This window comes from Lepeophtheirus salmonis, chromosome 6 (genome assembly GCF_016086655.4).
Source record: "Lepeophtheirus salmonis chromosome 6, UVic_Lsal_1.4, whole genome shotgun sequence".
Classification (NCBI taxonomy): domain Eukaryota; kingdom Metazoa; phylum Arthropoda; class Copepoda; order Siphonostomatoida; family Caligidae; genus Lepeophtheirus; species Lepeophtheirus salmonis.
The window spans coordinates 13792707-13819965 of record NC_052136.2 but is presented as its reverse complement, the minus strand read 5'-3'; the positions used below and the strand labels follow the sequence as shown (position 1 = coordinate 13819965).

The 27259-nt window shown below is 30.7% G+C and overlaps 1 protein-coding gene across 4 annotated transcripts in view; it reads right to left on the bottom strand.

The window, feature by feature from the left end:
• The window catches only part of LOC121120399 (uncharacterized), a 386468-nt gene that overhangs the window by 224453 nt on the left and 134756 nt on the right, over positions 1-27259 (bottom strand). For all 4 annotated transcript variants that reach the window (XM_040715266.2, XM_071889102.1, XM_071889103.1 and 1 more), the window contains one exon: positions 21058-21281. In XM_040715266.2, coding sequence (XP_040571200.2) covers positions 21058-21209 — 152 coding nt within the window. In that variant the 5' untranslated portion in view covers positions 21210-21281. The remainder of the gene's footprint in view (positions 1-21057; positions 21282-27259) is intronic.

The window sequence follows — 27259 nt, the reverse complement described above, 5'->3', positions numbered from 1 at the left end:
TTTGAAGATAATGATTACAATTCGTACTCATGAGAATCAGAACTATATTATTCACCTACTTTTCTATTTGGACGACTTCGCAGAATATGAGTACGCTTTTTTATCTTTTTGTAGCTGTGTTCATCATGATTGATAGACAAATTACAATATACGTTTACATAATAGTTCTGTAGATATATACAAGTGTGTGATTTGCCAGATTCGGGAATCGGACTTGAAACTCATTATTTTATTTGAGGAACTCGGTTCTTGTACCCGCCCTCAGGTTTCAGAGAGTCTACAGCTCAAATGTGGTTTGATAACAAGAAAAGGATATATTATCTATTGGCATTATAGTAGGAGGAGAGGAAACTCGACTGTTTCAAATTTTTCGGACAATTACTTCTTTGGGAGATCTTGAAAGAAAATGGGAGGACTCATTATGGAGAGGAATAATGAGTTTGTCTCTTATGCAATATCAGTGGAGATGGAGCCTCCGATGACCTATTTGTCTGACCAACCCGAAAGTGTCGAGGTCGTTATCCTTCTACTCCAATAGGCAATAATATACTCTTAGCTTCAACTTGCCTCCCTTGAAAAAATTACTTCCTTATTATTCAAGTCATTGTAATATTTCAATTTTAACTTTCCCCTCACGTTGTCTCCAATTTCGTGAGAGAAAGAGAAAATATGAGATGGGGTTAAATTTTTTGTAAGCAATACCCAATTTCGTTACTTACGTAGGTTATATTTCAACAGCGTTTTGTCTGCAAAATATTGATTTTTGGATGTGATGCCAATCAAGTGCCAATAGTATTTTTGGACTCATCTTTAATTGATGTTAACCTAATTAACTCATTGATGTAGACTATGGTCGTGGGAGAAGGTCAATGGTAATACCAGCATGAGCTAAGACTACCTGAAGGCACCCAAATGGTGAAAAATACAAGAAGACGTAGCTGCAAGTTAGATTAAAGACATCTCGTCCCAGTTGTTCAAACAAGAGCAAGCACATTAAATTATATATTGATCAATTGTAATAGGATAATATTAAAACTGTAAAAAAATATTGAAATACGAAGCATTATCTGTGATTACTTACATTTTTCATGCAATTTTTCTACCGGTTCACCCTGTACCTCTATAATTATATAAGTTCTCAACTCTTTTAAGGGAGAGAGGGGAGAGGGTACACCTACCTATTCTTCAATCAAAAAGTAGAAATTATTTAAAAATCTACAATATATATTATATTTATATAAAGTAAAAAGCTACTCTGATATTACATTTTTTTAATACTATTTCTAATATATTTATCTATTTTTAGAAAAGTAATTTAATGGTTATGTTTTCATATATATATATATATGTATTTTTTCATATCTATCCTTTTACGTACCTAAAAAAAGAGAAAAAAATAATATTTTATTGATATTTTGATTGATAAAGTCAATATTGATCCTTTCAATTTCCCGGATTCTCTTTCTATGTACAATTTTGATTGCTTTTTAGTAACTAAAACCATTTGTGTAATAACATTTATAATATAATAATTCCCCTACTTTCTATGGACAGTTGTATCCTTAAAGTCTATTTTAAGGGCTTCCTTAATCCTTTGATATATATACATATATGTATAATAGCAGTAGAAACATCATTCAGCAATGATGAACATAAATGAAACCCCATTCATTAAGTTAATGGGTACGTGTTTTCCTGAGCATTATAAATTCATTTGTTATTGTCAGACTTTTTTTTTACTTTTTCGTCTTCTTCAAATGGGTCGGTTCCTCTTCTTCTTTTATTATTTAAGCAATAAAAATATACACTATTTTCTACAAAGGAAAAAGCACAGTGTTTACATTTCGTTGTCCCGTTTTTGAGCAAATATTTTCATCTGCACAATAATCTCCTATAATTATGGGGAGGGGGCTGTTAGTTCATGAAAAATCGTAAATTAAATTTTACTCAAATTGTTTGGATCCAAAAAGATCTTTTAAGCACTCTGGAAGAAAAAAAAATCCAGTCATCAGAGATATCTTAGCTATTTCCCAGCCAGCCAGCCAACTTTTCTATAAATTCAAACATAATTATATTGCTCTTCTAAAACTAAGCGAATGATTTCATCGATAGAGAACATGTGTTTTTGGATTTTAATATTTTGATATAATGAGATAAGGTAATGGGGCTTTTGCATCCAAAAAGTGGGGCTAAAATTGAAATTGATTTTAAGCCTCCTCCTTCCTTAACAGTTAATTTAAAATTTATATTAATTTCTCACATTAAAAGGTTTAGTTATTAGTTCCTAAATTTCTATTCTGTATGACAGTTTTCTGTATTTCGAACTGAAATTCATTTTTTTAATTGGACTGTGCCCGTAGCCGAGGACAATTACAGTATTTGAAAAGTTCACATTCAAGTACTATTTGTACTGAAAATAATAACAGGTATAATCATTCAATAGATTTAGAAAAAAGAAACAGAGATATTTAAATATGTTGTGGAGATTTTTAACTGGTCTAAAAAAAGTCATTTTCGAATAATGTAGACCAAAACGAAATAAAATTCTAGCTTTTCACAATCTATCCCTATCTACATAACTAATAGCGAATATTTTGAGCAACATTTTTGTGTGCAAATATTCATTCATTTACGTAAACAAACACCTACCCACTAATAAATAATTATTATGTAAGATGATAAAATAAACAATTATATGTAGACTCTGTACATTCATATATGTAAATCGTGAGATAAATTATTCATAAAGTGTGAACTGACGTCGACCTTGTTTTTATTCCAATTTTAAAAAAAAAATCGAATAAAAATACTTTTGAAAAAATAATTTAAACACCTGCATTACAAGAACAAAAAGCAAGAATGATTTTTTTGAAAATAAGGCTGAATTTTGCACATTTTTTATTAAACTTAAAAAATATATATTTACATTACATTTGAAAGTTATTGTGGTCCGTCAACACGAAAACAACCATAAACTATTTTTCTCAAAATGTACCCTGGAACCACTTGTATTCTTTGGCGTATAACTATTGTCAGTTTCTATTAACAAATTATTATGATTTAATTTTTTAAAGGTACTGCAAATTGCACTGCTTAAAGCATCCAAAATTAATCTTCACAACGACCTATTTGGGGGCTACATTTAACCATATAATTTATTTAAGGCTTTAAGCTATAATTGGTAACTAAATTCTTCCAATTAATTTTTAATATACAGGCTGGGGAAGCAAAAATGGACTGTTAATTAATGTGTATTTCTTCATTAATATGGAAAGGTTTTGGGATTATTTTTTGATAATCTGTTTCTACCGTCTTTTTAATATAAACAAACTATATCAATAATTTCATCATAATGAGCGAGCAATAAAAAAAAGGCAGCGTATCTCAGATCTCTTAGATGCTCGAGTTGATGTGAGGAAAGTTACATACATTGTTAAGTGTTCTATGGGCCTAATTTTTAAGTTGCCCAATATCAAAAAAAGTGCAGAAGACTTCTCAAGGATTTCAGGAAATGAAATGCATAATTTAAAGAGGGATATAAAGTTCTCGTTAAGTTTGGAGAAAAGTATAATGGAGAATCCTACTGAGTCCATGAATTGCCTCGTCAACGACTTCTCTGTGGCTCCTAGGACCATCATTAGGGCTATAAAGCACAACTTGGAGTTAGTTTCTTTCACAAAAAACCCACGCCACCTTCTGACAGAGGTTATGAAAGCCAGGAGGCTCGAGAAGTGCAAAAGAATTCTCACACGGATCAAGGCAAATGAGTTAATTGAGAAAATTTTATCGGACAAGCAGATTTTCACAGTTAATTAATTCCACAACCTCCGGAACGCCCGCTAGCTTGCAGAAACAGAAGAAGAGGTCCAAAGGTTTACCACACCAAATATCCAGCCCAAACAATAGCCCTCAGCGATTTGGCCTCTGATGAAAAGGAGATTCCTTCATTCTTTTTCAAGGCTGGATAGAAAATTGGCCATAAGGCCTACTATAACGCACATAGGTACATCATCTTATCATGGAGGAAGACCAACTACCCGGAGGGTAACTACATGTGGACTCAGGCGGTGCCACCCTCTCACATGGTCCCTTTTCTCACCCGATATGAACCTACTGGACTTTTCTATATAGACCACTTTAGAGAAGTTTACCATAGTGGAGAACTTGTCAGAGGAGTTTATCATCAACTCTTGCATGGTCTTCAGGCACCGTATAAAGGCTGTGATTGATAATGAAGGGGCCATATTGAGTGAAAATAGTTCTGCAATTTTTTTTTCTAAATGTTTGGTTAACATTATTGTTTTTGTCTATTATTGAAAATATATAATTATTGATCTATTTATAAATCTATCTCTAGTCCACGTTTTGCTGCCCTACCCTGTAAAGCCTATAATATTTTTGGATTTTCCTTAAATTGGTCAGTTAGAGTTACAGTTTTACAATCACATAATTTCATCTAGAATTTGTCATTTAAGTTCAAATACATAATGTAGATTGCCTTCTATCGAATATCAAACCTACGCACATTGAGTGGAGGTAATATTTTCCTATGGAGTCTGTCCATTGACTTATGTTGCTGACCGAAATATGAAATATTGAGATTTATTCACATCATAATTTCACGTAAACGGTGTCCACATGCTTGTATCAAGAGTAAAATAGGATAAAGCTTAATAAATCAATCTCTTAGGGTCATCTAAAGGTTATTTCTTTAGGGACACTTTTTTTTTCTTTGACATTTAGAAACTTCATTAGTATAAATATATTTAATGATGGAGCGATAAACACCTGATCAGCGATTGTAAATTATTCAAACTTATTTTAAAAAAACCTTTTTTAATTTTTTCATCACAATGACTTTGTTAATAAGCAAAATATGCATTATTGGTCAGACGGCAATCCAAAAGTGCTTCACAAAAAAATCATTGTATCCTGAAAAAGTACTGGTTGGTGTGCACTTCATACTAAAAGGATCATTTGGCTATATTTTTTCGTTGATGATGATATTCGCCACGTTATTGTAAATGGAAATCGCTATTGCAGCATGATAACTCATTATTTTTGTTTCCAATTGTAAGCTATAGATTCAACAAACATCTGGTTTCAACCAGAGGGTGCCACTTGTCTTACAGCAAACGTTTTATTTCAAAGCAAATATGGTGATCGCGTTGTTTTAAGAAATAGACCAGTTAATTTACCTTCTCAATCGTGCAATTTAAGCCTTTAGATTAATTTCTTTGGCTTTTCATGAAGTCATTGACCTACACCAATAAGCTACAATATGTATGTTTATAAATTGTAATGTAAAAATAAATCTGGCAAAACCTTGAACTGTTCTTGATTTATTTATAAAAAAGTTGAAGTACTCATTATAAAAAAACTGTCTATTTGTAAACTTTGGCTAAAATTATGTTCAATTGTTGAGATTTTTTTTTTGGAAAAATCTGATGCATCACATTTATATATCTATATAAATAAAGTAATGTTTCGCTATTTGTATATAAACATAAGTTCATTTTTGAGTGTGGATCATTAATTTAAAAAATAATAATATAGTCAAGGTGTTATTATTATTATTTTATTCTTGAGGAGATAACATCCATGTATTGAGTAAATGCGTGTGAATGTGGGCAAAAAAACGGACAGTTTTAATTAGAATTTGATAGGAATTTATATTTCTACAGCAAAGTGTGTGCCTTTGTCGACCCCATATATCTCTGGGCAAAAATGGGAACTACCGCTAGTATAATTAAATTATTTTCTTCAATTGTGATCAGTGATCCCTAAATATTCGCCAGAACTAACTTAAAAGTAGGTGCATTGAATTTTAATCAAAATTTTATTATTATATTGAAGGTAAAAAAAAAAAAATCAAATAATTACGAGAGGAATTTACTATTTCTTACAATCCTAAGATAGTTGTAATCTCAATCACCTTTTTTTTAAAATTAAAAGTAAAGGGGAATACATTTAAAATGATTCCACTAATGGCTTCACAGACATTGCAACTTTTACAGTAAGCAGGTTGTATATTTATTGCTCTTTTTATTTTCCAGTAATGAAAAGATCTTATCATACAAAAAAAGTTTATAAGAAAGCTTTATTTCTACTTAAGCAAATATAACATACATATAACAACATGTATATATTGTATATCAAATCCGATTTTCAAAGTCCAATTTTATGCATAGATTTAATAAAAAAAAATGATTTTCATTTATTTCTTAATGATCTTTTCTTTCTTTCTTTCTTTTTTTTTTTTTTTTTTTTTTGATTAATTCAATTTTTTCTATTGCAGCTCATTAGGAAATTGTTTTTGAGGGCTTTGCTTATACATACTTTAATATATATATGTTCTATGCTCATTATATTAATTAAAACAAAAGATACTGTCTTAACCCTCCGTTTTGTTTCTTCATGTTACAAACATGAATACTTTATTGGGGTTTGCATTACTCCGAACACAGACATAGCTTAAATATCGATATAGTTGTTTAGGCATTTGATAAGTAAGGAAAAGTTTTACAGAAAGTCCACAAACCAAAAAAATAAACTTCTTTGAACCCTGAGATTCCTGGCTGGCCTAAAACGCTCAATTGATGTCAATCCTAGAAGATTTTTGGATGTGGTCTTTTTTATTATTAACTATTGCCTTTTAGGACTACAATTTAATAATTGAATAAAATATCTGGAGGAATTGCATTAAAACAATATACATGAACATTTTTGTTTAGAAATATACCTTCAGATATAGACTAATTCTTCCCTTTTTTTGTTATGCCTTAATTTCAAAAATTTATAATGGTATGAAGTATTCATTTAATAATATTGGAAACAAAAATATATTAATGCAAATATACCATTATAAAATATACAAGAAATAGCATTAACATAAAAAAAAAAATTTAAATGGACACAAATACAAAGAAAATGTAGAAGTTAGAATAAAAATTACAGTAACTAAATATTTCCACAGCTATAACTTCTGAGAGGGACTATGATGCTTGCTTTCTCAAATATTTTAATTTTTTCAGGTGACGTATTGATACAAAAAGGTATGAATTGGAGAAAATTGAAAAAAAAATAACGTATTGATTGCTAAAAATGTATTTTTAAGATGTAATACCGAGCAAATATGCATTTCATATTTCTAGTAGCATTGAATTTAATATCTTTAATGAAATAAATATATTTCATTTATAATAAAAATTTCATCTTTTACTTTAATAGAAGAAAATAAGCAAAATAAGATAAGCCAGTGGGCTAGACCCAAATTTAAGTCCATGACTGACTTTTTTTAATACTTTATATTTAAGTGGTTTGTATTATTTTCATGATCAACTATAGGGAACTATTAATTTTTGAAGCTTTTGGTAAGGATAATTACCTATAAAGGTAAAAAGTCCTTTTATTTGGGGAAGGTGGACTTTTTGGACCTTTGACCTCCAAATATATAATATTTCACCTTTTATTATATGCACATGCACACACCATACGGTTATTACCTTTGAATTGTTTCAGTAAAAACTATGTTTTTACACTGAGGATTGTTTTTTATACTTAAGAAATGTAATAATTTATTTTGTTCGACTAAATGTGTTCCAAAATGTGTTATTATTCTATTAAGAATAGTTTTTGGAACATGTATCTCCGTCCCGTTTGGTCATATCGAATATTCTCTTCTTAAAATTGCACGAATTAATGATAAATACTCAAAAAAGAGAAAATATATACATGAGTCTCAACTTTTCAAAGATGAATAATCCCTCACTGGAATGTGTTTTAAGTTTCAAAATTAATAGCGCAACCGATGAAAAATCATTTAAAAAAATTATTAAAAAAAATATCACCTAGGCTGAAAAGATAGCTTTGTTATGTACAATCTATGTTAAAGGTTTATTAACTTTAAGAGGGACATTTTACATATGCATAGAAAATATTATCTACAGGTTTTCCATGTTTTAAGAACTTATAAGGTAATTAGAAACATATGTTTCATACAGCTTATTATATATATTTTTCCTTTGCTTATTTGTAGGATCAACCTAATCATTGAAGGGGTGTGGAAAGTATTGGAAAATGACGTAGATATCTGTTACTAATCTTTAAGCTTTAAAAAAAGGGATTAATATGAGAAAACAATGAATACTGAACATCTATTAGAGATTTAAAAATACAAAAGGTAAGAGTACAGTAATATGTACCTACACCTCCATGCAATTTGTATTAAGAGAGACTTGGACGTCAAACGTCAGTTTTCAAATTAATTGATGGGGCATTCTTTGAATTTGTTACTTTCAAAATGTCCCCTGTTTTCACTTCAGAGTAAACTGATCATATAAGTACTATCCACCTTCTAATGCCATTTTGATTATAACTGCCATTAAATGGTTATAACAAATAATTGTTTTTGGAGAGAAAAAAAAAGATAAATTCTTATTTAATATTTATAATTATATAAATATCTGTTTGGAAATTATAGAATTTAAAATTACCAATTTTTAGCATCTGAATGCAAACTCTTTTTGAAACACTGGACATGAGTGACATTTTCTTTACCCTAAACTATCTATAAACCATTTATAAATTTAACTTTTACACCCCCCCCCCCTTATCCTTAACTCTTTTTATTTTTGTGAAAACTTATTTTCTACAAAAATCTTGATCATATATCGCTCTATTATGATTTTGAACTCTTAAAACTCTAGCCTGAAAAATAGCGTCTCTGAATAAGTCGTATTAAGTCATTAGTAAAATTATCAACGTTGCTGTTTTCACCAAAGTTTCAATCTTATGCATGAAGATTTCATCAAAAATAAAAAAGTTGTCTCTATGAAGGAACTTTCATTATAGAATTACTTTATTGAGAGTTCTTTAATATCACCAGACTAGAACATTTATTTTCCAATTTTGATAGCTCATATATTAGATCTTACACCCATATATAGCCTCATATGTATAATATGATTCTTTCAGCGGTTTTTTAAGCTCAGGAGCGTATTGATGCACAAGAAATTCGTACAGTACAAATTTTCTCAGAAACACAAATAGTGTTAGTGTATTTACTTAAGTTAAAAAATAAATATATATTTATATACAGAAGCCCCACGCCAGATGCCAAGGGGTTAAAGCAGAAATATTTATTTTATGTCTGTAACAAAAAGCTGAGAAAATGTAATCTATTTTTCTAACATTAGAGGAAGCAGATCCATTGGTGCAACCATGAAATTTTAGATATATGAAAAAAATACATACATTATTTTTCATTTTCGCAAATGAGTGATTTTTTTCTTTTATTATATAAATGCATAATATATCATAATAAAATATATTGTGTATTACATTTTGAAAATGTCAGACGACAAATTTAAACAAAAATTGTCTTTCCCACATTTATTTATTACAAATTTTAATTTAAACAATTATTATTCATAAAATTTTAAGTGAAAATTTAACTGTAATATGTTTATTTTCAAAGAATTATTAACCTAGAGGATTTGTTGTGGAGAATTGTGAGTCTATGATGGACTCAGAGTATAATTGAGGATGGACATCAGAATAATTCTTGCCAATATAATTGCTTATTTATTTCTACCGCCTTTTCACTAAAGAAACGTCATATTTTTATTTTATGTTTTAGAATCAGCTCTGGATAGCTGGAATGGATGGTGATCGCTCTCACATGTTCAAAACAAAGACTTCCCTCAGCTAAGCTGCACTCCTCAAAAACATTCTTCAAATTGGCAGGGTTACCTTATTGATTTCAGTTTCTTTTGTTTAACATGTCTAAATCAACCATTTATAATATATTTTTTTTGTTACATGGCGATCCCGGAAGAAATCCTCGATTTCTTTTTAAAGTCCTTTCAATATTGATTTATTTTGTATATGTATTGAATTCTCACTTTCTTCAAGAGATGATGGACTTGGGTTGTCTTTTCTGACAAACAGGGTTACCATATATACAAATGTTTTAATATCAAGTAAAAGAAGAAAAAGTATTACAAGGAATTATTTGGATTCGGAGAAAGGGTTTGAGAATAATAAGGAACAAAAAAGGGGAGTGAAGGGTTTTTTTGAAGAAAATAAAAAGAAGAAGATTTATGGCACCAAACGCATATAACCTTTTTTTCTTTCTCTCTCTTTTTATATATGTGTAGATTTTTTCCTCTCTTTCTCAATTTAATGAAAAGAGACGGTTTAGGTAGATATATATACAATGAGTATTAGCCTGTCCTGTTTTTAAAGTAAAATTCCCCCACCCTGCACAAATAACTTTTTACTACGTCATGTTTGAGGTCGTAATGGTCATTCCAATTTGAAAAATAAGATTATTGGACGTAAATTAACTATTTTTACAGCCCTTCTACCACTGTGTCGCATATGCCACTATGAATTTAAGAAAATGTCCTTTGTTTATCATTAAAAAATATACTGCAAAATATTTTTAATAACTTAAGGTGCCTAAAGGCGGATTACCACATCTATTGTGCGTGTATATCAATATTAATTCCTGTTAGTTGGTTAAAAGAAGTACCCGAGAGAGCAACTCATCTCTTAATATCATATGATACTACTAATCAGGATACTTTTTGCCCGTGTTAAAAAAGAACAAAAGAAAATAGACACACAACCCTGTCAATTTAAAGAATGTTATGAAGGACCTATAATTAGATCCGTTTCAATAAGCTGGTATAAGGGAGGAGGTGAAGAAGGAAATAAACAAGAACATTGGTAAGAATTACTCTAACGTCCTCAAGATTACTCTCCGTCTTTTATGAGCCCACACGTATGTTTAATGAGGTTTTGAATAAATTAGAATGTAGAGGGAAATGTAGATCACTCCTCAAAATTTAAATAAAAATGACTGCAGCATAGAAAAAGAAAATTCACTTTTCAGTTGCCCACTTAAAAAAACGGGCAAGCCAAAAATTACAACCATAGTTTTCTTACTATTCATGAGTGATATCAAAGCCTACTTTATGGTACTCTCAATGATTTCTGGGTTCCCTGTTTTATGATTGATAATGTTTTTCCTTTTGGTTCTACAACTATTACTCCAGCTGAATTCGCAAATCATACAGTACATCTTGGGCCTCTAAATAACTTAATTAATATAAATTAAACAATAAAAAATATATAAATTACAATTTTTGACTCTGTGTATCATATTTGGAACAGTACAAGATACCATAAAATCCCATTATAAAATGCCTTGTACCACGCCAATAATAGCTGAAAAGACTTTAAAATTTTTCCAAAGTAAGTTTTTGGTTTGTTTTTAAAGGAAATCGTCATTGTGCAGATTGGGAAAAATACTTTCTCAGACACGAGACAGTCTAATGTGCATACCTTTCATGGCTGATTTTGCTTTATTTTTTAAAGCACGAAACGGATTTTTCTTCTTCTCCTCAATCTCCTTCAAAATGATTGTTATTATTATTACTATAAACTGAGGATCCCTTTTTGTTATTGTGATTTTGACACGTCTTTACATATAAGTGTGGTACTATTAGTGTTGTGAAGACTCGGTCCGAGACAGAGTCACGAAATTTCCCTTTCTTAAAAAGGCCTTCATCATAATTTGTTTTTTGGACTCATCAAGACCTAATTATATTACAAAATAACGGTTCAGACCGAATTTGGACCGAATTAGCTCAGTCTTACAAAAATATAACTGTCTCAGACCGAAAAACAGCACTTACATCATATAGTTTTTTGAAAAAAGTTCCTTTCATTGATCAGGTGGAGTTGCACTGATTAATTATAAATAAATATTATGGTGTGACATTTAATTTGTTTTACCAAGGAATCGTCTTTGAAGACCATATACATAAAGTATATTTCCTCCTTTAGGAACGAACTGGCGCAAACTTACGCACACTATAAGAAAAAAAATTCCAAAGTGCGTTGTTCATTGAGCTACGTCGTTGTTTTGGCATAGCGGTACCAGAGAGCTGACACATTTAAAAAAAAAAAAAATATACCCACTGAATACGTAATAAAAAATGATGACATATGTGACAAGTGTGTGAACATTCTTATATCAAAGTGCAAGTGAACTGCTCTTACCGAGGCATATGTTTTATATAAAAAACTATTGAATAATACCCGAACCGGTTTGATAATATTGCTATAATGACAACACTAATGGTATCTATACCTCAACTTCTCCTTATTCCTGTATCCTTCATCTTCCATTTAGATGTACTTCTTGGAAATGTGTGTAAACGAAAAAAAGTAAAGGGGGGGGACAACTCATTTGTTGGAAGGAAGAAGCTCAAAAATGTAAAGCATTGAAGAGTAATGAATTTTTTATTTATTTTCACCTATATAAGCACCTCCATTTATGAATAGTCTAGTGAAAGGAGCTTCGAATAAAAATAATCGTTATAAAGGATCATAAAAGGATTCCTATATATGATTGAGTATTGGGATAAATGTGGTTAAATAAATCCTGAAAGAAAATTAAAAATACTGAATAAAGGTACACCAATTCATTTGGCAGGTTGCATATTCTGGACCAGTGGTTCTCAATCTGTGAAACATAAATTTTATTTGGGTTCGATGTGAAAGCGTGTGACAAATGGGCGGAACATAACCCCTATTACACTATTTTGTTGTGAAACATAGAAATGATACAACTTTTAATTGAGGTTATTAATCAATGCCGAAAATTTCCAGGATCCGAATTCCCACTAATTTAATAGGACGATAATCTGCAAATAAAATATGTTACACTTACACTATCGCAATCTGTAAGATTATATATTCTAATTGGTAAAAGCAAGAGTTATCAATTGAGGAGTAAATATTTAGGGGCTATAAAGTATGGATTTATAACACAGTAAATAGTTAAAATCTTTCTATTTTGTAAGAGAAAGAAAAATGAGATAATAATAAATAGAAAAGTGGGTGAATTGAGAAAGGAAGGTTGAGAACCCTTGGTTAAATAATAGTGTTATTCATAATTATAACAAATATGTTATGTCGTATAAGAATCTGAAAACTACAAGAACAGCTTAATTAATCACCTTTGTTATATAATATTTAAAGTAGAGGTGTACTGATTCATTGGAATCTGCATGATCCACCTTTTTTGAAGTATCGAAATCAGGTCAATAATGTTGATTCCACCGATAACTATGCATAATATGACTTATTTGAGCTCATTTTGGGAGACAAAATTACAGCTACAAATCAATAAAATAGCTAAACTAAACGTAGACTAATTCAAAGAAAGAAAAGAACAGGGGGGATAATACATCGAAAGATTATATATAAATTTGTAGCTTTGTAGAGGAAATTTACGTGGAAGTAACAATTTATAAATAATCACATTTTTAGTGCCCCATATTTAAAAAGTCGTTAAAAAGGTCTTAACGTTAACAGTTGGGTTGAGTGATTTACTTTGAAACCATTGAGTAACTTTTTGATGAGATATTTCTTTTCTGTATGTTTGTCGAATAATATTATTTATAACAGAAGAGAAGTCAAGTTCATTTTTTGTGAGTCAAGTACGAGTCATCAGTATTCATAAAAAATACACGAGTCTGGACTGGTTTCTACGTATATCAATTCCTAAGACATGTAAAATAAAATAGCATTTCGCTAGTGTCGCAAGTATTTTTTTATCAATGAGGCAGTTGAAAGAGGCCGAAGGGGAGAAGGCTGACTTTAAATATGTAACAAAGGAAGGGCGGGCGTCCATTTACCGGATATGAGGCAACCAAAAATTAATTGACTCCTGAGCATGGAGAGTAATTAACTTTTTTAAATTTAAATTTATTAACAATTAATTATGATTCATAATTTTTTTCCCTAACTATAATTAATAAAAATTTAAACAATGAAAAAGGTATACAATTTTGATATTTCTTTATAAAATAACATTATACAAAATATTGAATTGGAATTTTCCATTATAATGGTATTGGAATCTGAACCAGAATTGGCTGAAAATTTGGTATCGGTATATCCCTAGTTGAAAGTAATATTTTGGAGTTAACTAGATATTTTGTTTTTACATGCTAACATATAAATATATGTTTATGACGCCATTAGTACAAATGTTGATCTCTCTTCCCCACCCTTAACATGAAAGCTAGAAAACTCTAGTGTTGACTTTTTCCTGTATAACCCTCTATATAATCATGAAAACCCCCTTGGAAGCAGTAAAGGACTGTCTTTCTTCCATATTAAGTGTCGCAATCACGATTTTATTATTGAGAGAAGGGTCTATGGTAATGTAACAATGGATGACTCATCATTGATAAACCGGTTAAAACTAATACTAAAATGTTGGGTTAGGACCCCCATCGCCTCGATGATTACATCCCTGATATTGTGAAGCAATGGTTCTCAAACTTTTGAGTACTTGATATCGCATGAGACAAAAATCCAGATCTTCAAATACAACCATCAAACCCAAACTGGCCTTGCTCCACGTACGACTACAGGGATATCGAGTACAACAGTCTGATAACCACTGTTGTATACCCATTAAATAGGTAATTAGAAAAACCATCATACATCACTTTTTAGGGGAAATTTATTGCTGTTATTTCATACCCACTATTATTCTATTTTAAGTATATATACTAATCATTTTCTCCCTACTCTAATGAAGCCTGCTTCATTTAACACATTATTTTTTATATAAAAAACATATATTGAAGGGAGTAACATGCTTCAATATTCAAAATAAAAATATTATTTTGAAAATAATAAAAATAAATTCGCAAAGATCTACACACACACATACGAAAACTAAAAGAGGTCTAAATATTTAATAAGTACACAAACCTTTTTCATGTCAGAATTCATACACTCATATAAAGACTTTAATTAATAAATACACTCACATAAAATATAGTATAAACCTCATCAACTAATTGATCTCAATTTACGCAATACCTACATACAAATATATATTTATTTTTTATGTATGAACATGATACTAACTTGAAATTTCTGCGATAAAAAAAAATTAATATAAGCTTTAAGGGCACGAAGACTCTCCTTTAGACTTGCTTTCATTTTTTTAATGTTTGAGACGGAACATACATAAATATATGTATATATATATTTTGCTTTGCTCTAAATAAAAAAATACAAACAAATATTTTATCTTTTAAAAATATAAATGCTCCTTTGGAAAAACTGAGCTTTTGGTTCGATTTTAAGGTTTTAAAACTTTTGAAACTATAAAATATATACCACAATCGGAAAATGATTTGGAGGCTCAATAATTATCCTAAAAAAGGATTCTTAAAGTTAAAAAACAAAAATTATTGACGATAAATTTAGTGATTTCCTTTTATTTTCTCAGTGTTTAAGAACAAAACAAAAAACGACGAATCATGATAAAATTCTGATTTTCTCAAAAACTATTGATAAAGAAAAGTTGTCAATTATAAGGTGCAAGATCTAGAGAATACAATAGAGTTTTTCCCAAATTTTGGGACCCTAAACCAAACCTCCAGTACGGTTTGTAGTTCTATAATTTTTTTGTTAATTTTAAAAATTGTATACGAAAACAGTGGAAATTGTAACAAAAATGGCACAAAAGTTTGAAGGGATGGATTTATATGACTCTTAATGAGAAAAAAGGTTGGGTTGAATATTCTTTAGGTAGTTAATATATTATTCGTGTGATTTTATACTTTTGTTAAAGAGAAAATTACTTTTGTATAAGTATTATATGTCATGTTATAAAGTTCAAATTCCTTAAGTAATATTACTTGTAATTCATTTAGTACGTAATGAAAATTACAGATGTTATAAATAATTAATAGTTTATGCGGGGTATAAATTGTAACTTTTACAATCTGTTAGTAAAAGTTACAAAATGTACATAAAATGTGACATCAATTCTTAGAATATAACTCCTTCCCCATTTATTAATCAATTATCCAACAGTTTTCCCTTCTAATAAAAAAACAAAGGTAAAATGTTTTATGTCAATCAGAATTGATTGATCAGGGAATTCAAATAGAAAAGCTTTCACTTTTGTTATTTCATTCTCTAATTTATCTTATGATGAAAACAATGCTTCTAGTCTATAATTTGTAGAAAAACAACAACACAATCATACATACATTAAACAGAGTCTTAACCTATATTGGCAGCCAAAAAATCTCAGTTATATATAAAATACCTATGTTTTCAATTTCTATTTTTTTTTTAAACATAAGGATTAAAAATTAGAAAATTGCCAAAAAGTATCATGGTAGAGATATTTCTACAATATACTATGTATGTAAAGAGGTGTAAGTTAAGTGATAGATTAGTCTATAGTTAATAACTTTTGTGAACAGAAAAGGAATATAAAGTTACTTTATTTAATCTGTGGTCGTGGAGTTAACTTTTCCTTCTGAAGAAAGCATTCTTGCTCATATTTGCTGTAAATTATTTTTGATGTTTATTTATTAAAATATATTTATATTATTTTTCCTGCATTAATGCTATTTTTACATGTAGAAAGTGATCTTATTTATAGCAGTAATTCATTCTCTCCCCACAAAATTATATAACATGCAGCTGATATTAGTAAGTTTCCCCATTTATTAATACCATAATACTTGCTCCCACTTTTTCTTCACACTTGACAGTAATCCCATCTGAATTTCCCTTTTATTTGTACTTTGATATATTTGCCATTCAATTGTCAGGATATGGTTGGTAGTGTTTATGGCTTGGCGTTTTAACTGTAGTAATTAAATATATGAATAAACTACCTTTCAAAAGCTCAGCTTACTTTAGTTAGTTATACACTAGCATTTTTCAAATAAATTTTGTAATTATAGATACATATAACGTTTTGTATCCATAAAGTAACTATTCAAGAATACTCTTTATTCTTCCCAAGTGATTATTTTCTACCTTTTTGCCTTGGGATATATTAGCAAACTCTTAGAAAGTATCTCCATTCATTTGCTACAATATATGTACTTACCTACTTGTATATTTGCCTATAATATTAAATTGTCTTCATTGATCATACTAATAGCTACATAGATCATTGTGTAGCTGTAATAATGAACCTCATTGCTATTGTTCCCAAACGTACACCTTGTTAATCCAGGCTATGTATACATAATTTATATTACTTCTTCTCCAGGGTAAAAGTTTGCCTTTATTTCTATAAATTTATTTTTTATTTATCCCTCAAGATTTATTATTCTCTACACAGGGATGCTTATTTATGCATAAATGGCCCCAATAAAGTTTTTTAAGGCATCATCATTATGCACAAAAGCAACCAAAAAGAAAGAAAAAAGAAAACGACGTCTTTTTTATTATTATTTTTATATTCATAACTATAATATTTATGTTTAATGTTGAAACGAATTTATGTGTAAATGTTTTTTAGGGAGAAAAAAAACCATTAAATGAGAATAATATAATAGCAGGAATAAATGTTTTATGAGTGTGTGAGAGTTTTGTTCCTTAGGATGTGAAAGACTTTCACAAAATTCAAACTTGGTATCTTATAAATACAAAAATTAAATTTTGAATCATCGACCATTTATTTCTGCCTAGCAAGGGTTTTTGTTCTTCACTCTACTATTAAAAATTAGAAGGGAAGGGAAGATTACATTAGCCAGTTAATTCGACTTGGATGAACACTTATAAGAATTAAATCTGGTAAATAATTTTTCAGATAGTAACATAAAGAGAAGATTGTATTAACCAGTTAAATTGTCTAGGATTGCTACAATTCAAATGAACACTGATTGTCGCAATTCAAATGAACACATTTGAACATTTTATTGCAGCATTGGATATCACAGAGGATACTAATTTATTTGGAGGTAAAGTAATTTTAAAGTTGTTTTGTAGTTGGTGCATGTATAAAGAGATCTTTACTTTTGGCAATTTAGGAGTAGATTAATTTATAACATCACACTTTTGATTTTCATCCCCTGTGCGACCTTGGAACGGGTAGGGTCATACTAGGAGCATATATACAAACATAAATAGATATGGAGCTATAATACATAGGGATGGGATTTTGTACAGAGTAACGACACAGAAATTGCAACAGTAAGATTAAATTGTGAAAACCTGATTTTTATAGAATAAAGTAAGACAACTGAAAACAAATTTGTGATATGTTTAAATACTATATTTAGCAATATTTATTTAATATGTCCTCCTTTACAAGTCATCACATCCTGGACACTGGATTGATATCTCAGATCTCCTAGATGCTAAAGTTGTGGTGGTAAGGATTATGGACATTGGAAAATGATCCAGGACACTAATTTTCAAGGTGGCCAAGATGAAAAATGATGAAGAAGACCTTCCCAGTAAAACAAGAAGTGGAGGGTCTCCAGAGTTCTTGTTTACTTGGAGAAGAAGATCAAAGAGGATTTTTGTCATTCCCACGCCGCCTTTTGAGTGATGTCGTGAAAGCCAGAAGGCTCAAGTGGCAAAGTTGCAAAGAAATGTTGCCCCTGCCTCACCAGATTAAAACCCACTGGACTTTAACAAAATCCATCACACAAATATGGGCTTACGGAAGGCAGTCATAATAGTTGCGTGGGACAACTTGTCTGGAGAGTTTGTCAACAACTCCTGAAAGGGGCCTTTCTGGCATGTGTAAAGGTTGGGGTTGATGCTGAAGATGGGATATTGAGTGACCAAGTAAAAAAGGCCTTGCTAATATTTTTTGTTAATTAATCTTTTTTGTAACTGAAAATAAAATAAATATCAAAGTATGATAAAGCAACATCTCGAGCCCACGTTTTGCTGCCCATCACTGTATACCAATGATTAGTGTTAATTCTTCTTCTTTCAGAGATAAATATTATCAATAAAATAATTTTTCAAACAAATGTATTATTTAAACAGAGAACAACATTAACAAGATTTCTATTTTCAAAATGAAAAAATGTAATTTGCTCTAGAAAAATCCAACCTCTAACAATATGTATATTCAAGTGAGTTTACTAGTGCAACTTTATGAAAAATTAAATTTCTATGAAAAATTCCGACTCAATTTTACATGTTTTAATTCCTAGTAGGAAACCTCTTTAAGACCATGTACTATTTACTTGGTAGGGTTATTTCGGGTTTAAATATGGGACATAAAATTTTTCCCTTCTCGTCTTCTCCTTATTTTTGTACTTTGGACACATCTTCACTTTTATTGTACATCGCTACCTTTCCAGCAAAAATAGAAAAATAAAAAAGGATGAATGTAAGATGGTGGCTGTTAGGCAATTCACTCAAGTATGCAATTATCATTTATAAATTATTGTGAATAATTTACAACATTCTAAAAAGAACTAATTCATATTCAACCAAACAACATTCCAAACACTGCATATGTAAAAAAAGATTACTCATCAACAGCTAGCAACAATATAAAGGGAGCGGGAATTAAATTGTCGCCAAAATATTTTTCTACAAAAAACAACACAATATATACATTTTTTAACTTTTTTATTGAAAATCAAAACTATGACGAGCATATAGGTATGGAGTAGCCATTCATTTGATATAATCACCATTGGCATCAATAACGCTCTCAATACGCCCTCTGAAACGGCCGCAGGCTCTTCTGACCATCTCATTGTCCATGTTGCCGAATACCTCCTTGATTGAGTCCATCAAGCTGGTCTTGGGGCTATGGGGATGTCTGTTGGTATGTCTTTCGACATAGTCCCAGACAAAATAGTCCAAAGGATTTAGGCAGGGAAAGTTAGGAGGCCAAAAATCCTTGGTTACGACGTCATAACAGTTCTCGGTTAACCACTGCATGGAGATTTTGGACACATGACAGGGTGCTGAGTCCTGTTGCCACGCCCAAGGCCTGTCTCCGGCCTTCATGGACCTGGTAGGGTCATCCTCAACCATCTTCTTCACCTTGTCGACAAAGTCGGTGTCCCTGACCTTCCTGTGGGCGCCCTCCTCCTTGGGTGCCCTCTTTATGGTGGCATCAACATCCAAGGTGTCCTCTAGCTTTCTTACGGATACGCTGAACAGTCCGTAAATTCACTCCTAAGGTTGAAGCAATCGTTGAATTGGAGATTTCACCTCCATTATTAACCAATGCCATGACTACGGCGGACCTCGAAAGCTCCTCGTTCCACTTATAGCACTTTATCTCCTCATATGATGATGACATGATGCTAACTGAACTACTTATCGTCAGCTGACAAGAATAGCTTTCCTATTTGGTTAACCGGTTTATTATTTGATAATGTCGTCTTCAAATTATCAAGGTTTAAAGTAGGCGACAATTTGATCCCCGCTCCCAGTACTAGTAAATTTTTTTTTATGGTAAAAAATGGTAAAATTATAGGGTGCCTTCAACTAGGCATCATTTTCACTAATCTTAAAGAAAAGTAATTATATTAGTTTTGCAAATGGAGTAAAATGTAGTAAAATTTTGAGTATCTTTCGAAAAATTTCCATTATTCCTAAATATGGATTCATTAAATTGTTTATATGGCTTATAAACATTATTTTTATGGATCATACATGGTCAAGATTGATTGAGGATGACGTCTTTAAGCACAAGATGTTCTATATAACGATGTTATGTTCGTTTCATATGTGTCCTGAAAATTTAGAAGAGGAACAAAAAAAATGTCAAAGATTTGGTACAGCTACATTATTACAATGTCAGATTATAAAACCAGGCATATTTCAAATGAACAATCTCTCCTACAAAATAATACTTTTTTGCATTTTTAGTTCCTAATTTTATATAACAGTAAGTTATTTTGGAGTCCAATTCTACTAATATTCTTGCTAAATTATAGATTATATTAGGGGGATAGATAATATGTGTTAAAGTGTTAAAATGGTCAATATCATTATAGAGAAAAAAAATATTTACAGAAAAAGAGTAGATTATCTATTTTTGATGTTTTTTTTTTTAGACTTTCAAATAACAACGTGTTAAAAAAACCTCTTTTTAAGCATTAAATGTACTTTTCTCATTTAATGGATCAAAAGACAATACATAAATTATATAACTACCAAATTTTTTTGGTGCATCCTTGTACATATTTTATAGTATAGTAAAAAGTGAAGTCCTACCTCAGTGCCTGCTGTCTCTTAACATAATCAACGTCTGACTCCCCGCTATTTCCTGCTAGTCGACTCCGTTGACTCGATCCTTTGAATTTATCAACATTGCCACTGTTGTTTGAATTAGTGTTGTTACTTGCAGATTTTTTTGAGCGAAGCATGGTGATGCCACTGATTGGAATTTGGTTTCTTTTTCCTTTTTATTTGTGATTTAATCACAACCATTCAACTCCCTGAAAAATAAATGAATAACTAAATAAGTTTCTGAATTTATATTTTTAATACATAGTACATATGGGATTTCGTCATCATAAAAATAATCTTGAACACAAATCAAAAGAGGAGAAACTCCTATTTCTTAAAGCAGCCCCATATTTAAATGCTATAAGTTGGTGAAATAAGGCCTTTATATGAGATGATTTTTGGAATGACTTGAAATAACCAATAATCTGTAATATAACTTAAAACCATATTTAAAATTTTAAGACTTCAATTTATTGCATTGTTATGATGAAGTTTTGTTAATCCAAGTGCAATATGTGGGGATTCCAAAGGATTAATAAGACTATTTTCTTGACATAAATAGAATATAATTAGTTGAATAATACCAATATATCCCAGACACAATTTTAAGAAAATTCTGTTAGATTGTTTTTATGTTAACGCACCTCACTTATGAAATTAAAGTGATATTATTCGTTCATTGTGACGATGAATTTTTGCTACTCTAAAAAGAATGGATGGCACCTATTAGTGAGTAATTAAACGATTTTGTGGGTATAAATGTATGAAAATTACAAAATAAAGTAGTAAAAACGTTATCCTTACTCCATTTTGAGAAACAACCTTTTCATTTGCTTTTGTGTTGACAAGACAAATGTATAAATGTAATTTGTACATAGAGAGTAATTAATTTTGAGCTTTCTAAATGCATTGTTATCTCTTTTTCCGCTGTTTCTTTTTATATAAAAAGTCTACCTTAAAGAAACGCACAAATCAGATAATATGTAAAAAACAAATGAAGAAGAAGATAATTCATTAATAAAGAAAATAAAATATATGGGATAATTTATGAGACTTTGGTATAATAATAAATTAAAATTCATTTCATGACCATGTAAAAAATATGTACTTCTTCAATGGGGGATACATGTATATGCGACAAAAAGTAACGGAAATGGAGTTTTTGTCTACCTATTAATATTCTCTGAACACAATCTTAACAAGTAATTCAAAGTACTAAACATTACATGGAGACAAAAAATATAATGCTCCCCAAAAAACAACAACTAAAAGGCATTATAAAAATGCTCACGATTTTCTATCAGTTAATTCGAACAGCAACAAATTTTGGTCGTTTAACAAATCGTGCTTATTTCTTGATATTACAATTATGTAGGAAATACTTGACGAAATTAAGACTTTCATATGTAAAATTTTAATACAACATACCTACTTATGATGCTCTCTATTTTTAAATATATATTTATAGATTTTACAAGTCTGTAGATTCTCTAAAAATAACATTTAACTGCAAACATTGTACAGTTTTTAAACAATATTTCCAAAAAATAATAAACATCCATAATTTTTCCTCTCAATGATCTGCATTTTATTAAACAAATATAATATAAATTTAGCTTTATTCACTTTTTGCAACAGTACCTGGCTGTAAAGACGGACATAACTAGTAATTCCCTATTCAAATTCTACATCTGATATCTCTGGTTGAAGCCTAATAAAAACACTTGTAGGTTGAACGATATTACAGTAGTCCTAGCGAGTCTAACGGGTAAGCTGGCTCAGTTCAATGATCAAACACGTTTAGAAATGTTTGGTAATGTCCCTGATATAAGACAAAGTGTGATACATGCTAAATTTATTACACTAAATATTACAATATATTTACAGCATGTTTATGAATAGAACATCTTTGTTTAAGTTTAAATTGTTTTCAATTTGTTTCTTTTCGGGTGTCAAGCATTTTTTTCATCATAAATTATTCTATTACAATATTTTATACAATTATAAGACTAAGGTCATAAATTTACATTGTCGCTTCCTGTAGCTTGACAGAAATATTTCAATTTTTTTTTTCATAACTTTAAAAAGTAATAAATAATAACTACACATAAGAATTTGAATAGGACAAAAAAAATTACACCTTACTCTCACGACGTTGATTTCTGAAAAAGCACCCGGTTCTTCGATCCCTATTCTCATTAATCGTTCATCAAACTTGAATAAAAAATTAAAAAAATTAGACTCAGTTATATTTATTATGTAATATATAATTAGGCTTTGAATTAGGAAATGTATTATTTATAAACCACCCATCTGTACTATAAATCGAAAATATTAACTTCAATACAGTATATGTGCAAATGCAAACAACTTACTTATGGGGTTTGCCCTTACTACATATGGCATGGATTATGTATTTCAATAAGGTCTGTTTTAGAATAGAATCGACGATATAGGGGAGTTACAACACTTGATATAGCAGTCCCTCTGATTCTGGACGTTATAATATCTCTAATTCCTTTTCAAAAGTTAATTTTTAATTTTGATACAATTTTCTCCACTGATCAAAAAATATTTAATAATTAAAAATAACATACAGAGTGCGAGAGGGGAATTTTCTGCGATCAAAAAGCCAAGCCAAAACCTTAATAACTTTTTATTATAAAAGTATAATAAAAAATGTTGTTGAAAAAACTTTTAGCATTAGTCATAGAAACAATTATTCAATATGGCCTCTTCCAGCCTCTTGCACGGCCTCCCCACGAGGTCGGTTGATGCTACCCATGAACTCCTGCACATTTCTATTCAATGTCTTCCCAACTTTTGCTCTCTAAGGCGCTCTCCAGACTGAAGTTGAGGGATTGATATCAGGTCAACAAGTGCTCCTTCCATAAGTTTTGTGTTTTCAAGGGTGTTCGGCTCGGGGCACCGTCTTGGGTCCACACATAGTTGTTGACAGGATAGTTAGCCTTCATCCAGCGATAGTCTTTCCACCTCAGGACCTTGTAGTAGGCCTCAATCCCAATGTTCTCATTGGGATTGAAGAAGAAGACATCAATTTTCTTCCATTCAGAGGCCAAGACTCTAAAGGTAAGTTATTATGTCCTCAAGGTGCCCTGGACTTCCTCAGCTGATGCTACTATAAATTTTTAGTTTCTGCAGTTCAAAACCTGGTCGACTGTGAAGATCTTCACTGTTGACGGATGACTCTACAAGTAATAAAGGACTTTTTTTACATCTCTCAAGCCTTAAGGCTTTTATCCTGTCGGTTAGGAGATGTCTTGGAGGCATGACAATGCTCCTAATGTTCGAGGTTATCAGGAGCTTCCCTACTGATGTGGATCTCGTTAACGTTGAACGGGATCACCTAAGAGGTGCGTTGATGTTGTTGGATCTTCCATGACCTTGGCCTCCATGGACTTAAGAATTGTTTCATCTTGCTTCAACCATTTCTTACACTTCCTGCCTTCATTTTGACTCTTTTCCCATTCTCCTTGGCCACCATGATGTTACAAACAGTCCTCAAGGTCACGTTGACAATGTCTGTAATTCTTTTTGGATCAGCATCCACGTTGATAAGGTCCGAAATCCTTTGCCCTTTTTTATTACTGTTCACTCATTTTTTGTCTGATTTTGATCAAATCTAAACAATACATAACAAAAACAACACATGTATCGGAACATTGCATTAGATTTCACCTGAAATCCCAATTAGCGCAAAAAAATATATATATATATATTGACGCAGAAAATTTCCCTGTTGCATTCAGTAAAAATAGAAAAAAAAAACGGACGGCATTATAAAAAAAAACATATTGTTACTTTGAAAAAATTAATTTGTATTCTTCCAAATTAGTTTTTATCACATATTTAAAAAAAAATTGATCGACATTAAATTATTACCGACTCTGACTGGAGATAAGTCCTTTATTTTGAAAATATGATATTTTTTTAGAAAATAAATATAAGTTTTTTTTTTACTTTTTAGGTCCATTTTCTTAGGCCTGCGCTTGCAAAACTTTTTTCTGTCATAGTGCCTCTCAAAAGTCAATAAAATCTCAAGGGACCCCAGTGAAAAATGTGATTAAAATGAATCTTCAATGTCTAAATGAAAAAGTTCCTTTTTATTTAACAAGAAAGTAATATAGAAAGAATAATCGGAACTGTGGTAAGTAATAACTTTAATCATTCAAAAAAAGGTTTACAAAACGTTATTTACATTTGCCTTACCGCTCAAGCAATAAAATCAGTCCATAAATTGAGAACAAAAAAAAATTGATCCATAAAGTGAAACCGAATCAAAGTCGGTCCTCAAAGTGAGACAGAAAAAAATCGGTCGACGGTCTGGACCGAAAAATCGGTCTAGAAAAAATCACATCACACCGAACCGAAAAAAAAAATCGGTGCTGGACCGAGTCTCAAAACTAGTATTCACTTCTGTTACGCTTTTGCGTATATGCAAGTTGTGCTTTACGCATGCACATGAGTTATAAGCAGGAAATAAAGACTGTCAATATAAAATTCTTTAAATAAAGCAACATTCAATGATTATACGATAATACAACTAAGTCCAATGTCAATACGAACTTAGTTTGCATGGATTGGGACTTCTGTATTAATTTGTCTAACAGAACACTTTGCTTGTCCTGGAAGGTCACGACTTGAATTCATGTCAAACCTTTAATTCGTTATATTTTTTATGGAACCCCTGTACGGTCTGGAGGTACCCCACTGAGCAGCAGAATTTACTATAAGAAACACTGTCCTAGAATGTATACATGTTTATTTGAATAGCGATGTTTTTTATATTAACATTTGAAATATCTACAATATAGCTTTTTATAAGTACGAGAAAAAGTGGCTTCCCTACAAAGTATACTGAGTAGGAGTTCAAAATTTTTAAGGGACAAATGATGGCAAGAAGGGGAGGGGAATGGATCTTATGACGGGAAGTATAAAAACAGGAAAGAAGTTGAGAGGAACTCCCAAAAGGCATCCCTCTTATTTTCCTACTTTGAAACTACATACAAATACCTATGTATTGATCACTAGTCGTTATGAATGTGTGTTTATAAAGACAACTTTAGAATAAGAGATTTTGTACATATATACTTCACTTTCATCACAAAGGAGTTTTTCCCTCCAATTTTTTTTAAAAACTATCTATACATACATAAAATGTGTATGTATTTATAAAATAATGCGATGAAAAACTTTTTTTTTTTAAACATTTCCTTATTCATCAGTCATTTTATTCAAGAATAAAATTAAATCCTGGATTAATTTCCTTTAACAATATTTATGTATATGAAGGAAGTTAACATATTCAATTTCTAGACTAGACATATTTCTTATTTTCTGGAAAGAATCAGAGACTTTGATAAAGTACTCAAGAGATCAAGAATTTCTGAGGTATATAAGTGTGATGATCAAATTCTTGCTTGAGTTTTATTCAACAACCAACGTGACCAAGACGAAGGAGTACTGTGAGGACATCCACACACTGTAGTTAATTGTCATAATCTAGGTGACAGCTAAAAAGAAAAAACTCAAGAGGAGGTACATAATGAACTATGCAATGATCACAAAGATTATGAACTCAACTTCACGAGCAATATGCTGTCGTTAGATTAGACAAAGGTGGAGTTGTTTCGCCAAAACCAGAATCGGCACATTTGGCGACAGAAGGGACAAGCCTTCAACCCCAAAAATACTATTCCAAAAGTGAAATACGTTGGTGGAAGCATAATCATTGGGGCGTGTTTTACTACCAACAGAACTGGAGAACTTGACGAAATTGATAAGCCAAGAAAAAGGAAAACTATAGTGGCATTCTTGAAATGCATCTGTATCAATCAGCAAAGATGATTAAGACTAGAATACATTGGTGGTTCCAGCAAGACAACAACCCAAGGTACACATCCAAATAAGTTCAAGAAAGTTTATAAAGTTTGTGTAATCGAATGGCCATCCCAAAATCCTGACCTAAAACCTATTGATTGTCTATGGATTACATTGAAAAAAACATCTTACGAATCTCGATGATCTTTGGAGATCCTGTCAAGAAGATTGGGCCAAAATTGATTCTAGTATTTCCCTCAATTTGATAGGACTTATACCAAATGTATTCAATAATTGAAGAAAGCTAGAAGCCATGTCACAAAGTATTAAGGCATTTTGCTCTTTG